General features: G+C 38.2%; 3 protein-coding genes across 3 annotated transcripts; 1 reads left to right on the plus strand and 2 right to left on the minus strand.

The window, feature by feature from the left end:
* Positions 1 to 3,190: 3,190 nt before the first annotated feature.
* On the minus strand, positions 3,191 to 3,960 carry LOC135937411 (putative ankyrin repeat protein RF_0381). Its single transcript, XM_065480562.1, has 2 exons — positions 3,568 to 3,960; positions 3,191 to 3,244 (listed from the first exon to the last, which is right to left on the minus strand). The coding sequence occupies exons 1-2, from the start codon at positions 3,958 to 3,960 to the stop codon at positions 3,191 to 3,193; spliced, it is 447 nt and encodes a 148-aa protein (XP_065336634.1).
* Positions 3,961 to 5,519: 1,559 nt separating this feature from the next.
* Positions 5,520 to 6,563, minus strand: LOC135937412 (putative ankyrin repeat protein RF_0381). Its single transcript, XM_065480563.1, has one exon. The coding sequence runs from the start codon at positions 6,561 to 6,563 to the stop codon at positions 5,520 to 5,522; it is 1,044 nt and encodes a 347-aa protein (XP_065336635.1).
* A 2,545-nt stretch (positions 6,564 to 9,108) lies between these two features.
* Positions 9,109 to 18,025, plus strand: LOC135937413 (putative ankyrin repeat protein RF_0381). The gene is made up of 5 exons (XM_065480564.1): positions 9,109 to 9,995; positions 13,456 to 13,483; positions 13,546 to 14,488; positions 16,480 to 17,120; positions 17,918 to 18,025. The coding sequence occupies exons 1-5, from the start codon at positions 9,109 to 9,111 to the stop codon at positions 18,023 to 18,025; spliced, it is 2,607 nt and encodes an 868-aa protein (XP_065336636.1).
* Positions 18,026 to 18,254: the final 229 nt, after the last annotated feature.

The following is an 18,254-nucleotide window of genomic DNA, read 5'->3' on the forward strand; positions in this document are numbered from 1 at the left end:
TCTTTCAATTTCATGAACATTAACTGGTCTGGTGGGAATAAAAATTATTATTATTTTATTAGACACCAACGGTGTACAACACAGAGTACATTATATAACGATATTTAGATGCACTTTCTTATATTTAGCAGCTTGAAATAAGGTAGTTGTATTATTTTTACAATTGAGGAAATGATACATGTCTATACAGACTTCATCGCAGAATTGGCATACACAATTAGCAGAAACACCTAGATGAAAACGTTTGTCTTTACATAACAGAAAATGATAACCATGGAAAGAGTATCTCGTAAAAACATATCGATCTTTACAATGATTGAAGTATGGTCAACAGCAAGGAATTGTATAATGAAATGATAAATAAAGAGAGAGTTTCCTAACAAGCATGTTTATTTTTAATGAACATTAAAACAGCTAGAATTCTTTGTTTATCATTTGCTTCAATTAATTTCCATTTAAATTTTTGAAAGGCTTCATCTAAATTATTAATTAATTTACTTAAATGCATGATTAGTCCTTGATCGTCTTTTGTCTAAAAAATGAAATTGAATAATTAATTAAAATTGTAGAAGTTTATCGCAATGACAACTAAATAATGTTTTTGGGGTTTTTGGTTTAATTAAAGATCAAAGAAAATTAAAATGCGTTTGTATAACTTGTCAGCATCTAAATTCCAAAATTCCAGAAAAATTTACAATGTCTCATGAGGAATTAATTATTTAACAAATTCAGAATACGAGGCCAGATCACAATAGACGTAGGAAGCGTTTTTTTTTCTGAAAAATCCGAAAAATCTCATGACTCCACTCTGCTGTTCGTTTCTTAGCCTCATTCCTACCTCACTCTCGACACGCAACGGATTGAAATTTTGTAGGTGAGAAATTTTAATTTGAATTAGATGAGCGATAATTTCATTATCTTTAATCATTTTTAAAAGTTATTCGCTAACATTCTCGATTACAATTTCCGATGTTAATAATTCCTTGGATTTTTTGTTACCTTTAAATCTTGAATCGTCCAAATAAAATTATAGAATGTGAAACAACAATATGGCCGACAAGAATGAGGACGAGAAGAAGCAGGTGAAGCAGACGAAGGAGAACAAGAAAAAAAGTGAATTCGCTAAAAAGGGTGAAACGTTATTGGTTGTCAACGGCGAGCTGCCCGGCTCGACGGTGTTCTACTTCCGAACCTTCCGCTTCGTCATGTGGCCGACGTCGACATCCGTGCGGCAGACGTACATTTGCGTGCAAAAAGGGTGCGAGGCTCGCATTGAGCGCTACAAGGAGCAGCCCTCGGACGACAAGTTCAAGATCAGGCTGGACAAGTGGCCGCACACGCACAATCCCGACTTGAAGAAATTACACGACACTTTCGCGAGGAGAATGAAACCCATGCCCACTCTGCCCACAGCGGAAAAGGTCGAGCTGCTGAAAGAATCATTTTATGTCCATTGAGAAACTGGATATAGAGAGCTGATTTTAAACTTCGTTTTTAGCTCTAAAAATAAATCATTAAGCATTTTGAATAATTTGTTTTATTCGTATTTAACATTAATGGCGTAATTAAGCTGAAAGTGTAGTTTGTTAATTTTTATATCAACATATTTTCGCTGGAATTTAACAGTAATAAAATAACAAATCCATTACGCTGGACTCTGAAATTCCATTGTCTGCAAAACTAGAATTTCAAGGATAATTTCCAACTGCTGTTAAATTTCACTCTGCCTGGCGTTTTGTTGATTGAAATTAGTAAATTAAATTAAAAATTGAGACAACACTAAGTACATACAATTATGCCAAAATTGTGGCAATGGGGTTGAAAGGGGATGGGGGTAGACACCCCCTTTATACTTTAGCTTGTTAGTGCAAGTCAAGGCGAGTCTAACAGTGGTTTGTTTTTGCAATTCTGATGGTTATAACCCGAGATTTGGAGGTGCAAAGAACCCAAAAACTCGAAATAATAACGGATTTTTTTGTATTTTTCCTTATTTTTGCAACTCCAAATCTTAAGTTCTAACCTTCAGAAATGCAGACAATGCATACCGTTCAACTCGCGTTAACCTTCCCTAGATAGCGGAAGTGTTTTGAGGGTGTTCAACCATCATCCCCCTACCACCCCGTGTATTAAAGTAACGAAAAAAATCGTGTCGTGCTTTTATAGCTCTGGATTTTGTATAATTTTCATTTTTTTATTAATATTTGTTTAGTTCGGTTTCAAAGAAGGGATGGGGTGGTAATTTAGAAGGATTTTTATACAATTTGAAATATTTTTAAGCCCAGAGGAAACATGCTAAAAATTTATTATCGAAATTTTAGCAATGGGGGGATGAAAGGGGGTGAGGCTAAGCACCCCTAAACCCTTTAGCTGGTTAAGGGAGGTTGAGAAAAGTCCAACGGTGGGTAGTTTTTGCAATTCTGAAGGTTAAAATCTGATATTTGCGGTTGAAAAATTAACAAAATGTGAATTTTTTTCTATTTTTTCGAGTTTTTTCTATTCTTTGCACCGCCAAATCTCCGGCTATAACCATCAGAATGGCAAAAACTACCCACCATTAAACTCGTCTTACTCTCCACTAACCAAATAAAGTATTTAGAGGGTGCCTATCTCCATCCCCTTTCATCCCCCATTGCTGCAAATTTGAGTAAAAGCAACCGCCTTTCCTCTGCGACCGCTCTTTATTGCATCTTTCAAGATGTAAGGCACCTTAGGGGTGGAGGTCAAGAACTCTTCAACCCTTTAGCTGCTTAGAGGAGATTAAGACGAGTCCAACGGTGGGTGGTTTTTGCGATTACTAATGTTAGAACCTGAGATTTGGAGGTATACAAAAGCTGAGAAAATCGACAATTTTCACTTTTTTTATAAAAAAATAGAATTAAAATTAAAAACATTTTGTGTGATGTTATTGACAACAATAAAATAATGCATGTTTTTGAGTAAAGTTTTATTCTGCGAGCTAACATGATACCAGAATGTTATCGTTCATTTGCTTAAAAAATTGTAAAAGTACGATCTAAAAATCGTGTATCATTTTGCGTGTTTGTGTAAAAACCTCCATAGTGCGTAGCAACTATCATCGTTTTCGCACTGCAAGAAGGTCTCACCGACGATATTGTGCGCAGTGCGATTCCGGCTGTCCAAGGCTTTCGGATCAACGCCATTATCGACAAGCCACCGACAAAACTCTAAATCACAATTTGAAGCCGCGAGGTGCAGAGCGGTCAACTTTCCGACGCACAATCCTCTGATCAAATTATTGTTTTTACTGTGCACGAATTTAGCGCATTCGAAATTTCCCTGGCTGACGCAAAACAGTAACAGATTCATTCTTTTTTTGTTTCTGGCCCAAATATTGGCGCCTTTTTCCAAAAGAAAATCCGCAATCGGAATCAACTCGTTTCTCAGGGCCCAGAAGAGCGGCGACTCGCCAAACTTGTCCGACTCATTCAGCAAATGCCGATTCTTAGAGATGAAAAAATCGATATTCTCCATGCAGTGCGAGGAATTTCTGTTTTTTATAGTCAAGTGAACCATCGTAGCTCCTCTATTTGTCGTCTTGGCACTGACGTCAAGGCCCTTTTCAACCAGCCACTCGCACATTTCCCTTCCTGCGTATTGCGCCGCGTAGTGCAGAAACGTTTTCCGTTTTGAATTCACGGCATTAATACCGCCAAACTTGGCGTATACCTTTTTGGCCAATTCCAGATTGTTCTGCATCACAAAGAAGTGGAGCAAGTTTTTCGCCATTGGTTGTCTAAAAAGGAGTGCGTACTCAGCGAAATCGTAATTTTCCACTCTGACAGCAAAGTGTATAGGCTCCTCTCCGTCGACGTCTTTCGCCGAAAAATCTGTTCGCGGTAAGCGGTACATGATGGAAAGGCCGTGCTCCTTATTGACGGCGGCGAAGTGCATAATCGTGAGGCCGGAGCGGGTCGTCGAGTCGATATCTGCGTCATTCATACGTATCTCATAGATAACGCTTTTTTCGTCTCCTTTATGGGCTGCGAACAAGACTGGAATGTCCTCGCCCTCCTTTAGTTTAATCTCAAATCGCCTTGCATCTTCAGTTCCCATAAACGGATGCATTTTTTTAATTGCTTCTCAGAAAATTACCGTTTTCTGCAAGGAAATGAAATATCGATTAATTAAATTAAATAAATATTTAATTAAATAAAATAAATACTTATTATTCTGACTTTCTTTCAGACGTGAAGAGTCGCAGAGGACACAGATCAGATTTACTTTTTTCTCATATCGGCATAAAAACTGAAAAATAAATAATTCATGACGAATTAAGAATTAAAATAATCTAGCAAGGATCCCCATTTTGTAAAAGAATATAGTTTTCTGCAGGTTTGGAAGACACAATGTAAATGTGAAAAGAAACAAAAATATCTCAAGCATTTCTCATTAAGCTCCATCTGAATTTGCTCGATACATTTTTTTCTTTCTTGTATAATTGAAAAATTTGATGGAAATTCTTAAAATTTTGAACTATGGCTCTAATAAAGGTTGCATTTTTACAAGATATATCTGAGAGAATTATTTTAAATTAAAAACAAAATGCCGATATGAAGGAAACAATGACTCACTCGATCAGGGTGTTATTTCAGCATGACAAAATTTTCCGGATAAGAACTCTCTTAAAAGAGAGTGAACTGAGCTGAATCCAAGTCGTCGTGCGTCTTTGCTTGAAGGTGAGAGGGATAATTGAGAGGGTGAGTGGCTACAAAGGTTAGAAATCTAGGGCGGAGCATATTCTGATCTTGAAGGCCACCTCAAAAGAACCGTTCTAAATAAGGCTATCCGCGGCCAAGCATGCAGAAGCGAACAAGACCATGGAATGCCCTCGTCCTTTTTTATTTATCCTCAAAATCTTCTATTTTTTGTTGAATTTGGAGGTCGAGTTAGGTAAAGTGAGTTTTTTTCCGACCAGAAAGTCCAGCGCGACGTGCAAACTTTTTTCCCGCCAAAACAATATGAACGCATATGAGAGAACTGCGCATGCGTGAGAGTTGGCTGGATCTGACAAAGAAGTCATTCGTACAGGCGGTCTCTCTGCAAGGGCTCAAACCAGCTCTCACGCATGCGCAGTTCTCGCATATATGTTTTGGCGGGAAAAAAAGTTCGCACGTTGCTCTGGACTTTTTGGTCGGAAAAATATCCATTGTACCAAATGCGACCCTCAAGAATCGATTGGTGTGCTCAGGAACTTCGTCAAAGACGGTCTTTAAGATTTTATTTCCTGTACACTGCAATAAAATACACAATTATACGTTTAAGTAGTGATGCATTTATTTCCGCAATTTATTTATATTTTTATATAAATTTACTTTATCTCAAACGGATATACAGCATATCTTTTGTATTCAAATAATTTAAAATCAGTTTTAAATAGCATAGAAACATCAACGGTCATTGAAAGTGTATACATTCTTCCACAAATTCTGCGCCGTGTGATCCTTTTGCTAATCAAAACTGTAGACAGGGTCTAGGAATAAATTACTTATAACTTATTATCATTCATCATATATGGCTTCATTCAAGAAGCCCCACAGTCTATGTATATCATCGCTGTCTACGGCGTTCAGTTGAAGATAATGTAGCGCCGAGCGATTCTTTGTGTCCAAGGCTTTCGGGTCGACGCCATTTTTAACGAGCCACTCGCAAAACCTTTCGTCTCGGTTTCTCGCCGCGATGTGCAGGGCAGTCATTCCGTCGTCGCACACTTCTTTGATCAACTGATTGTTCATGCCGTGCACGAATTTAGCACTTTCGAATTTCCTCTTTTGGACGCAGAAATACAGCAGATTCTTATTTCTTTTCCATTTAATCCAAATGCAGGCGCCCTTGTCCAGCAAAAAGGTAGCAAGAGGAATGTCTTGGTGGTAAAGTGCCCGGTGGAGTGGTGTTTGATCAAATGCGTCGCGATAATTGAGTAAGCTCGGATTTTTAGCGATGAAGAAAGCCGCATTTGCGTTGGCCAAAGATGTTCTGTTGTTGAGTACGGTAAAGTGAAGGACCGAATACTTTCTTGCATAAGTCTTGGCCTCGACGTTCAGGCCCTTTTCGACGAGCCACTCACACATTTCCCTTCCAGCGTACTGCGCTGCGTAGTGCAGAATCGTTTTACCTTTTTCAGTCACAAAATGGATATCGCCAATCTCGTCGTTCACTACTTTGGCGAATTTCAGATCGTTTTGCATGATAAAAAATTGCAGCAAATTATGTGCCATCGGATCTCTCATGTTGAGCACCAAAAGTGCGAAATTGTAGTTTTTCACTCTGACTGCGTAGTGGATGGGCTCCTCTCCGTCAACATCTTTCCGCGATAAATCTGGATCGTCTAACCAGTTGACGATGTCAAACCCGTGCATTTTGTTCATGGCGGCGAAGTGCAGAATCGTGAGGCCGGAAGGAGTAGTGATTTTTAGATCACCGCCATGCATCACCGCTTTAGTAATTAGGCTGTCCAAGTCTTTTTTCTTCGCAACCTGCAAGATTGGAAAGTGCCTGCCCTCTTCGAGTTTCTTATCAAAACGATAACGGCCAATTGGTCCCATGATGAAGCGACGCATTTTTTTCAATTCTTATCAGTAACGGTTTCTGCCAGGAAATAAAATTGAATAAATTTTGGTATAGCAATTAAAGACCGTCTTTGACAAAGTTTCTGAGTACGCCAATCGATTCTTCAGGGTCGAATTAGGTAAATTTTCCCGACCAAAAACGTGCGAACCTTTTTTCCCGCCAAAACAATACGAACGTAAATGCGAGAACTGCGCATGCGTCAGAGCTGGTTTGAGCACTTGCAGAGAGACCACCTGTACGAATGACTTCTTTGTCAGATCCAGCCAGCTCTGACGCATGCGCGGGTTCTAATTGTTTTGGCGGGAATAAAGTTCGCACGTTGCGCTGCACTTTTTGGTCGGGAAAAATATGCACTTTACATAATTCTATCCTCAAGAATCGATTGGCGAGCTCAGAAACTTTGTCAAAGATGGTCTTTAATAAAAACAAACTCACGTTATTATCGTTATTATTAATCCTTTCTTCCGTAACGTCTCAGGAGACTCAGACATACTCTGTAATATAAATCAATGCATAAAATGAAAGCTAAAATATTTCAAGGAATTCAACAGTATATAGTAGAAATTTTACGACCTCTCAATCCTTAATTCATTTATTGTTCTATTGAGCGAAAGTGGAAAATTCCTTGTGCAGTCTTGGAATATATATGAAGAAGACAAAATTTCTAGAACTTTTTGAGAGCAACAAAAATGTCTGGGGAATTTCTTTGATTATTTCAGGTGAATATGCATTTCAAAAGAATGTCATAAGGATTTCCAAAAAGGATTAGAAAAGTTTAATTTTTTAGAAAGTAAACGCAGCGTTGGAAATTAAATCATGCAGTCTGCAATAAAATGTAAAATACGTAAAATTAAGGTTTCTTTATGCGCCTCACCGTTTTATATCAGAAGAAAAACACAAAATTCAGTGCTGGAGGAAAAATAAAGATTTTTCCATGGCTGAAAAGAAGAGCAAGAAGTCTGTCGTCTCTAGTCAGAGGACATTGTATAAATGAGAATAAGACGCTTGAAGGTTAGAATTTAGGAATCAAAAGAACCAACCATGGGCGGAGCCTGCCTTGTTCATTTTATTCAAAACTAACACCTCTCGCAATGAAATATATTCCAGGTCCAGGATTGAAAATGCAATGTTTTTAATCTTAAATTATTGCGGGGTGTAAGAGGGAATCCAACCTGATCGTTGAGAAATTTATTTAAAATCTGTCTAGCATTTTATTTCGATCGAAAAATGTTTTGTGACTTGCCTCTGACGTCACAGCCATGCTATGTGCTTGCCATTGACAGCTGAGAGAGCTGTGACGTCAGAGGGGTGACGCTTGCGCAGTCGCGACCAAAAGGTTCAAACGTTGCGCGCGCCAAAGCATTCAACGCAACGTGCGCCTCTACTCGCACGTCGCAAAAAAATTGTCGGTCGAAAGAATAATTTACGCCACCTATTTCGAGCCTCAGGAATCGATTTGAATACATCCTAAAATTTGGTTTCAGTAGGTCATCTTTAAAGTTAATCGATGCTTATTTTCAATATAAAAGAATTCTATTGATCGATGGAGTACAAACAGCTTTCAAATTATTAAGTCTATAAAAAATACAGAACTTAATGGCTGAATAAATCAAGTAAAAATTTTTAAGAAAATACATGTTAGAAAATAATTTGCCTTGCCTTTGCATACAAATTTTATGAATTTTTGCTTCAGAAATTTCGGCCTGATATAAATTCGTTGTAGAATTTGGAAAATTTGAAGAATCATTGCGGCTTTACCTGCTTACAACCAAAGTTTTAGAATGTGAAGTATTTGACATTGAGTGGATTCAGGGTCGAAAAGCAACTGTAAAAGACCATCAGAGGCCATGCAAAAAGCACGCACGGTAGGGATTTTCCCTGATTTATTTATCAGAGATTAACAACTTTTGTTTGATGTGATTCAGCCTTGATATATTATTATTTTCTTTTTTATTTAGCGATGTTTGAGGACAGCAGGTAAACTTTACTTTACATCTGAAATGCAAAAAGGTTAGTAATGTGATGTATCTTTATTTTAAGTTTATTCAATATTTTTATTTAATCGTCGCAGTAAGTTTGGGAAATTCTACGTACTTTTACGTAAATTTAGGATGATAATTGTTACTTTTACATTTTGTACCAAAGAAAAGGTGATCATGTTTAATTCATTTTCTTGTGTCAAATATTAACAAATAAAAAACCCTTATAGAGATTTTGAATAATTGGCCATCGTAATAAGCAGTGTTTTAACTATAAAATTAAAATTCTATATTGCAGTTTTTGTGCTGAATTCTCCAGAATTATTCAGTTCCCCGGCGTGAGACACGTGATGACAAAAAGGAAATCAGGCAAATTAATTTTTTCTTCGTTAAATATATTAATATTTTAAATTTGCATATTTAATTTCAGATTCTTCCCTGAGTCCCGTGTTTTAAAAGTGACCAAATACATCAATTAATGGGGACAATTGACCGTAAAAATTTCGGAATTAAACTAAAGGAGAGCAGGGGCAATCCACTCATGGTCGCAGCCAAGAAAAAAGACCTGGAAAGCTTCACGAAGGTGGTATCGAACGGCGGAGATATTAATGCAACCACGAATTCCCGGCTCACGGTTCTGCACTTCGCCGCTGTGAACGAGATTTACGGACTTGACATCATCGCCTCGTTAGCGGAACCAAAATTAACAGCGAAAGATGTTGACGGCGAGGAGCCGATCCACTACGCCGTCAGAGCGAAGAACTTCAAGATCGCTCAATATCTTCTCGACAGGATAGACCCAAGTTCGAAAAATTTGCTGCATTTCTTCGTGTTGCGAAACGAACTGAATTTCGCCAAATTAATTCACTCGGAATTTGGAAATAAATGTTTCGATGTTTGCAGAAGGAAAGGCATTCTGCACATCGCGGCGGAACACTCTGGATGGAAAATGTGCAAATGGCTCGTCGAAAAAGGGAATGACATCAACGCCAAGTCGAAAGGGAGAAAAATTACGGTGCTTCACTACGCCGTGAAGAACAAAAATGCCATAAACAGCATGGCCAATGTCGATTTTTTCGTCTCACTGAATCGGCGCTTGCTCAATGAAAAAGACGTTTTCGGCGAGACTCCGCTCCACTGGGCACTAAAAGTCGAGGACATTCCTCTTGCGGAGAAACTTCTGGACATGGACACCTACATTTTCGTCAAAAACCGAGAAAAAATGAATCTGTTGCTTTTTTGCGTGAGTAAAAACAAACTAAAAAGCGCTAAACTCGTGCACAGCAAAAACAAGACCATGATCAGAGGAGTGTGCACGCATAATTGGACCGCCCTCCACATCGCAGCTCTGAAAAAAAACTACCAGATGTGCAAGTGGCTCATCAAGAATGGTGTCGACACCTCAGCTGTGGAAAGCAAGGACAATCGGTCAGCACTGAAAATGTTTAAAATGCACATGCGTAGTGATGAGAACAGCAGCAGAGATCTTAAGCTGCTGGAATTGCTTTCTTCAAACTAATTTTAGGTCGGCAATTCGAACAAATGTTTAGAAAAACTAAATTAGTTTTAAGTTTTGATTGAATCTTACAGTTAGAATGAAATTTTAAACGATAGTGTGTTAACAATTTTTGTTTTATTTTTTACAATCTGGCAAATTCGATCTATAGAATGAAAAATATGCCTTTACAGTTAGCGTTAATAGGCGAGCTCTTTTTCTAGGAATTTAAGATAATTTCAAGGATAAGAAACAAGTTCGGAAATGAATGAATAAATTGAATACCAAATTTTCTGAATATTCCTGCTTTTTTTACACTCAATATACCATCAAGAATATTTTAATTTTAAGTCTCTAATTGCTGTAAAACCTTTAACTTTGAATTTAAAAATAAGCTCAGGTTCTTTTTTAAAAGAGATTTCCTGACAGACACGTATTTTTTATAAGGCGTGGTCCTGCTGCTTTACAGGCGACCAAAAAGGAGTTGGAATAATAAACAGTAATATTGCAAAAGCTGTTACATTTTTTTCACAGTAACAATTATTCTGCTATATTAAACGAAACACTCCTATGCAAGTTTGGGGAACTTTCCGGATGATTCCGAGCCCTCCCAGCCAGAGATCCATAAGCCCTTAGTGTTCAAAGCCGCTAACAGATGGCGCCACCATATATTTTCGTATAAAATTCAATTTTAAGACACTTCCACTGCGATTTCAGACTCAATCGTGTGCATTCTTCACTTAAAATGTTTTCTTTTGGCGTGCTGAAAACCAAAATCAGCCAGCCATTTGCCGTAGAAACGTTGGAAATGATTTTATATATTTAAAAAAGTTGCTTTTTTTCCTCTTTTTATCCCTGTCCGAGGACCGGAGGAACGGGAAGGGCTTTTCACGATTCTGCGGCGTTTGGCTGGATTGATTTTAGTTTTCTGCACGTCAAAATAAAACATAATGAGTGAAGAAAGCACAGCAGCAGGAATGAGTCTGCCTTAAAATTATAAATTTATTTCGAAAGTATACGGTGGCGCCATCTGGTCGGCATGAGTTGAAGGCACGCGGTTTTTCCTCCAATACCTCTCATTCCGGCCATTATTCTTACAACTCTTTTGTGCGCTATTAGGACATGTTTTAAATAAGGCGACCCTCCCAAAATAATTTTTGAGTACTTTAATCTGACTCTGAACACGAGCAAAATACACTTGTCTTAACACGCTTAAGGACACTTTGTCTCGCAGGATAGTGAGCATTTATGCCACACTTCTCAATTTATTAATTACATTCTCGCACTGAAATATCCACTCCAGGTCCAGGATTAAAAATGCAATGTTGTTAATCTTTAATAATTGCGGGATGTAATAAGGAATAAAACCTGACCGTTGAGAAATTTATTTAATCTATCTAACATTCCGATCGAAAAATGTTTTGTGTGACGTGTCAGGGTTTTACCTGACGATCGCTTTAATAATTGTCGAGCACTGATATACAATGACGTGAATTTTCGGGCGAAGGGATAGCGGAGATGAGCGGAGGGAGAATCTCAGGTGTATCAATAAAGGCGACGCAGGTGTGTGTGCTCTCGCACCCACACATTCGATCTCCTGACGGCATGCGAGCAAGAGGTTATTCTCTTGCTCCATCCCCCGCTCGTCCATCTGGGCAGCCACGCTGTACCGTCGCCGCTATCAACAATTAACTGGTAAAGTAACTAGGAATTTTCCCTTTACTTCCCTTCCACTTTGCACCCTTTAAACTCCATAATGGCTAGAAGAACACAGGCTCCGACCTCGTGAAGGAGAGAAGGCGCGCCGGCAGGGCCGATTGCACCCGTTCGGCGGCACCTGCCCGCGTCGCTGTCACTTCACAGCCAAACTTTGTGCTTGGCATTTGCAGCTGATTGTGAGAGAGATGTGACGTGAGAGGGGTATCGCTTAGCGACTAAAAGGTTCAATCGTTGCGCGCGTCAAAGCATTCAAAGTAAAGTGCGCCTCTGCTCGCACGCCACAAAGAAAAATTTTGACCGAAAGAATAATTTACCCCACCTATTTCGAGCCTCAGGAATCGATTTGAATATATTCGTAAATTTGTTTTCAGTATTAAATGTTCAAAATAAAAGAATTCAATTGATCGATGGAATAAAAATACCCCTTCAAATTATTAAAAGTCTATAACAAAATTATAAAAGCTTACTGGCTTAATTAATAATGCAATGAAAACAATGTTTAAAATAAAATGATGTAAATTAGCTTTGCCTTGCCTTCGCATACAAATTTTCTGCATTTTTGCGTTTGGTTGAAAATAAGCGGCATACAGAAATTTATGCCCGTTGTAAATATTTTGTAGAATTCGGAAAATTTAAAGAATTGTAGTGACTTTCCCTGTTTGCAACCAAAGTTTTAGAATGTGAAGGATTTGATATTGGGAGGATTCAGGGTCGAAGTAACAGAAAAATATAATAAGAGGCATGCAAAAAACACGCACGCGGTAGGGAGTTTCCTGATTTATTTATAATTCGATCAGAGATTAATAACTTTTATTGGATTTAATTCGGTTCACTAATATCCTTTATTTTCCTTTTTTTGTTTAGCGATTTTTGAGGACAGCAGATAAACTGAACTTATTTACTTCTGATATAATAAAGGTTAGTACTAGTGATGTATATCTTTATTTCGATTTGATTTAGAGACCGTTTTTGACGAAGTTTCAGCGCACACCAATCGATTCTTGAGGGTCGAATTAAGTACAATGGATATTTTTTCGGACCAAAAGTGCATCGCAACGTGCGCACTTTTCTCCGCCAAAACAATATATGAATGCGAGAACTGCGCATGCATGCGTCAGAGCTGGTTTGAGCACTTGCAGAGAGACAGCCTCTACTAAGGACTTCTTAGTCAGATTCAGCCGGCTCTGACGCATGCGCAGTTCTCGCATTCATATTGTTTTGGCGGGAAAATAGTTTTATTTGTGACACGCACGTCGTGCTGGGCGTTTTGGTCGGAAAAAGATCCATTTTACCTAATTTGACCCTCAAGAATCGATTGGTGCGCTCTGAAACTTCAAAGACAGTCCTCAATTATAGGTTAGTTTTGGAAATTCATCTACGTATCTATATGACAATGGACTAAATTTTGGTTTTTAATTAATATCTTTACATTTCAAACCAAACAAAGAAAGATCATGTTTACAATTTTCTTGTGTCCTAGAGATTTTGAATTGCTTATAAAAAGCAGTGCATTTAACTATACAATTAAAATTCTTTATTGCAGTTTTTGTGCTGAATTCTCCAGAATTATTCGGTTCCCCGGCGTGAGAAACGTTACGACAAAAAGGAAATCAGGCAATTTAAATTTTTTTTCTTAGTTATATTATTATTCTAAATTTGTATATTTCATTTCAGTTTCTTCCTTGAGTTCCGTGTTCTAAAAGTGACCAAATGCCTCCATTAATGGGAAAAATTGACCGTAAAAATTTCGAAAATAAACTAAAGGAGAGCAGGGGCAATCCACTCATGGTCGCAGCCAAGAAAAAAGACCTGGCAAGCTTCACGAATGTGGTCTCGAACGGCGGAGATGTTTATGCAACCACAAATTCCGGGCTCACGGTTCTGCACTTCGCCGCTGTGAACGAAATTTACGGCCTTAACATCATCGCCTCGTTAGCGGAACCAAAATTAACAGCGAAGGATGTTGACGGCGAGGAGCCGATCCACTATGCCGTCAGAGCGAAGAACTTCAAGATCGCTCAATATCTTCTCGACAGGATAGACCCAAGTTCGAAAAATTTGCTACATTTCTTCGTGTTGCGAAACGAACTGAATTTCGCCAAATTAATTCACTCGGAGTTTGGAAATAAATGTTTCGATGTTTGCAGAAGGAAAGGAATTCTGCACATCGCGGCGGAACACTCTGGATGGAAAATGTGCAAATGGCTCGTCGAAAAAGGGAATGACATCAACGCCAAGTCGATAGGAAGGAAAATTACGGTGCTTCACTACGCCGTGAAGAACAAAAATGCCATAAACAGCATGGCCAATGTCGATTTCTTCGTCTCACTGAATCGGCGCTTGCTCAATGAAAAAGACGTTTTCGGCGAGACTCCGCTCCACTGGGCGCTAAAATTCGAAGACATTCCTCTTGCAAAGAAACTTCTGGACATGGGCACCAACATTTTCGTCAGAAACAGAGAAAAAATGAATCTGTTGTTCTTTTGCGTGAGTAAAAACAAACTAAAAAGCGCTAAACTCGTGCACAGCAAAAACAAGACCATGATCAGAGGAGTGTGGACGGATGGCTGGACCGCCCTCCACATCGCAGCTCTAAAAAATAACTACCAGATATGCAAGTGGCTCATCAAGAATGGTGTCGACACCTCAGCTGTGGAAAGCAGGAACAATCGGTCGGCACTGAAAATGTTTAAAATGCACATGCATAGTAATGAGAACAGCAGCAGAGATCTTAAGCTTCTGGAGTTGCTTTCTTCAAACTAATTTTATGGGTCGGCTATTTGAATAAAAAATTTTAGCAAAGCTAAATTAGTTTTTGTTGATTGGATCTTGGAATGACATTTTAAACATTAGTGTGTTAGCAATTTTTGTTTTATTTTTGACAATTAGACTAGTGGTCTAAAGAATGAAAAAAAATGCAGGTAGCGTGACGAGGCGAGCTTTTGAAGAATTTAAGATAATTCCAAATGTAGGAAACTAGTTCGGAAATGAATTAATTAAATCGAATACCAATTTTTAAGAATATAATTCCTGCTTTTGATACACTCAATGTTCCATCAAGAATATTTTAATTTTGACTCTCTTAAATGGCTATACAAAACCTTTAATTATGAATTAAAAGCTATTATCAGGAGATTTAAAATATAAGCTCTGGTTTACATTCGTAAAAGTATTTTTTAAAGAGATTTCCTGAAAGACACGCATTTTTAAACTTTGTTGTTCTACATAGGGGACCAAAAAGGAGTTGGAATAATAAAATTTTATGTTTCGAAAGCTATTAAATTTTTTTCACAGATAATTGTTCTACTAAAATAAACCACTCAAAACACTGCATTTGCATTTTGGAAAAGTTCCGGAAGATTCCGAGTTCTGCCAGCCAGAGATCCATAAGTGTTCGAATCCGCCAACAGGCAGCGCCACCGCATACTTTCGTAATAAATTTAATTTTAAGGCACTTCCGCTGCGATTTCAGACTATATCCTTCCACTGTGAATTTTTCACTTAATTTGCATTCTTTTTACGTGCTGAAACCCAAAATCAGTCCGGCCATTCGCCGTAGAAACGTTTGAAAAGATTTTATATTTCAAAAAATAGTTTTTCATGATTCTAATGCGATTGGCTTAACCGATTTTGGATTTCAGAACGTCAAAAGAAGGCATATTAAGGGAAGAATGCACTGTGAAAGGATTGAGTCTGAAAGTCGCAGCGGAAGTGCTAAAAAGCATACGGTGGTGGCATCTGTTGGTGGGTTCGATCACCAAGGGTTTACTCAACTGGTGAATTGGTCCATCCTCTCCGTATTTTCCCCATATTTCTACTTTAAACAAACCCCTTAAGGAATTTTTGCCGTTGCTCCGCCCATACGGTCTCTCTAACCTTTGAACGCCGCTCACTTTACCTATTTTTACTCACAGACCTTCCGTCCAGAAACGAGTGTCTCCTTTGAAGCTCTGCCTTTTTACAACAATTCTTTTTACTTCCGTCTCAGCAGAGATTTTATTTTCCAAAAATCACCCTCTAAAACATAAAAAGGTGAGAGTATAATTAATATTGTTTTTATATTCCTTATCTTACACTTTTAAAAGAATTTTCTTTTGTAAAACATAAATCTAACTTTAAAACAGCGTGTTTTTAGTAAGGATTTCCAAGCATTTCCCTTTCTTGTTAGCCAGTGCATGATCGGAATGTGAGAAATGGCTCTGCCATTTTTCCTCTGGCACTGAATATTTGTAGCTTTCAGGAAATTTTATCTTCTTTTAATAAAATTCGAGCAATGAATTTTAAGTAATATTTCTAATGATTTCTATTTCAGTTTTTGTGTGAGTCAACCTGCTGGCACACGTCGCAGCAGAAAGAAAATCAGTCGTGTAAGAACTTAAAATACGTGAGTTAAATTAAATTTTAATTAGCTTTTAATTCCAAAATGATTTTGTTCAATTTTCAGAATAATCAGTGAAAATATGCATCCTTTTAGGGGACCAGAAGATTTGAAACGTTTTAAAAGTAAAATTAAAGAGGGTGAGAACATTCCAATCATGATTGCGGCCCAAAAAGAAGATCAGGAAGGCTTCTTATGAACGGCCGAAGAAACTGGCGGGAATCTTAAGTCGACCACAAAGTCCGGCCTCACGATTCTGCACTTCGCCGCCTTGAATGAAGATTATGGTCTGGATAACATCGCCTGTTTAAACAATCTAGATTTCTCGAAGGAGGATATTGACGGAGAGGAGCCCATCCACTACGCAGTCAGAGTGAAAAACTACGATTTCGCTAATTCGGTGCTCAACATGAGAGACCCTATAGCATTTAATTTGCTGCACTTTTTTATCATGGAAAATGATCTGAAATTCGCCAAAGTAGTGAACGACGAGGATGGTGGTATTTTTATCGAGAATATAAAAGGTAAAACGCTTCTGCACTACGCAGCGCAGTTCGCTGGAAGAGAAATGTGTGAGTGGCTCGTCGAAAAGGGCCTGGACGTCGCGGCCAAGACTAGAAGAAAATATTCAGTCCTTAACTTCGCCTTACTTAACGACAAAATGTCTTGGGCTATGGAAAATGCGGATTTCTTCATCACTAAAAATCCGAGCTTGCTTAATTATCGAAATGTATTTGATCAAACGCCACTCCACCGTGCACTTTACCGCCAAGACATTCCTCTTGCTACCTTTTTGCTGGAAAAGGGCGCCTCCATTTCGATCAAATGGACAAGAAACAAGAATCTGCTGCATTTCTGCGTCCAAAAGAGGAAATTCGAAAGTGCTAAATTCGTGCACGGCATGAACAATCAGTTGATCAAAGAAGTGTGCGACGGCGGAATAACTGCCCTGCACATCGCGGTGAGAAACCAAGACGAAAGGTTTTGCGAGTGGCTCGTTAAAAATGGCGTCGACCCGAAAGCCTTGGACACAAAGAATCGCTTGGCGCTATATTATCTCTTGAATTGGTGGACGGAGATAATTAATATGCACTTATAATGTGTAGCTATATCAAAAATAAAATGCGCGCCCTCTACTGGCAGAGATTGCAAAAATAATTTGTTGCTTTTTCTTTACTTAAAAACCGTCTTTGAAGAAGTTTCAGAGCACACCAATCGATTCTTGAGGGTCGAATTAGGTAAAGTGCATATTTTTTCGGCCAAAAAGTCAAGCGCGACGTGCGAACTTTTTTCCCGCCAAAACATTAAGAATGTGATAACTGCGCATGCGTCAGGGCTGGTTTGAGCACTTGCAGAGAGACCGCCCATGTACGAATGACTTCTTTGTCAGATCCAGCCAGCTCTGACGCATGCGCAGCTCTCGCAAATTAGGTTCTTATTTCGTTTTGGCGGGAAAAAAAGGTTCGCACGTCGTGCTGTAATTTTTGGTCGGAAAAATATTTATTTTACCTAATTCGATCATCAAGAATCGATTAGTGTGCTCAGAAAATTCATTAAGAATTTTATAAAAACATTTTACATGCGAATTAAAATCTTATTTTTAGGTATTTCTCTCGATCAGGATTAGAATTGAACTTATATATTATAACAAGCAATAATTTTATTTTTTGTTGCGGGAAAAATCATTTATATATATTCTAATAACTCACAAATAAAATGTGACGAAGCAAATTTAAAATTAAAAAAGTTAATTTGCAGTCAATAACCAGTCCAAAAAAGGAAAGATCAACCCCTCAAGCACTACTCAGCTTGAACAACCCTTCTCATCCCGCATCCCTCGTGAGGGTGTCGTCGTACGAATTTTAGCAGCTACGCATCAAATAGAGACAAGAAGAAAGTAGTATATGTCAAACATTTCAAAGTGCAGAGACACAAAATGAATAATTTTATTATGATACGATTGATTTTAAATATTATATGATGTGCTTTCCTGCTTTCCAATTGTGATTATTTCTCTTTAGTTTCAAGAGAAAATCTTTTAATATTAAAACTTTTTAAAATTTGGTCATGCGCGCGGTATTAGCAGATTCTTTTA

The sequence above is a fragment of the Cloeon dipterum genome, chromosome 2 (genome assembly GCF_949628265.1).
Source record: "Cloeon dipterum chromosome 2, ieCloDipt1.1, whole genome shotgun sequence".
Classification (NCBI taxonomy): domain Eukaryota; kingdom Metazoa; phylum Arthropoda; class Insecta; order Ephemeroptera; family Baetidae; genus Cloeon; species Cloeon dipterum.

Bases quoted from the DNA above. Each gene is read 5' to 3' on its own strand.
- LOC135937411 (XM_065480562.1), bottom strand. From the start codon at position 3,960: ATGAATGACGCAGATATCGACTCGACGACCCGCTCCGGCCTCACGATT. The intron at 3,245-3,567 runs GTCAGTGCCAAG...TAATTTGATCAG, and splicing joins TGGTTGAAAAGGGCCTTGAC to AGGATTGTGCGTCGGAAAGT.
- LOC135937412 (XM_065480563.1), bottom strand. From the start codon at position 6,563: ATGGGACCAATTGGCCGTTATCGTTTTGATAAGAAACTCGAAGAGGGC.
- LOC135937413 (XM_065480564.1), top strand. From the start codon at position 9,109: ATGGTCGCAGCCAAGAAAAAAGACCTGGAAAGCTTCACGAAGGTGGTA. The intron at 9,996-13,455 runs GTCAGCACTGAA...ATTTCATTTCAG, and splicing joins GTGGAAAGCAAGGACAATCG to TTTCTTCCTTGAGTTCCGTG. The intron at 13,484-13,545 runs GTGACCAAATGC...AATAAACTAAAG, and splicing joins TTGAGTTCCGTGTTCTAAAA to GAGAGCAGGGGCAATCCACT.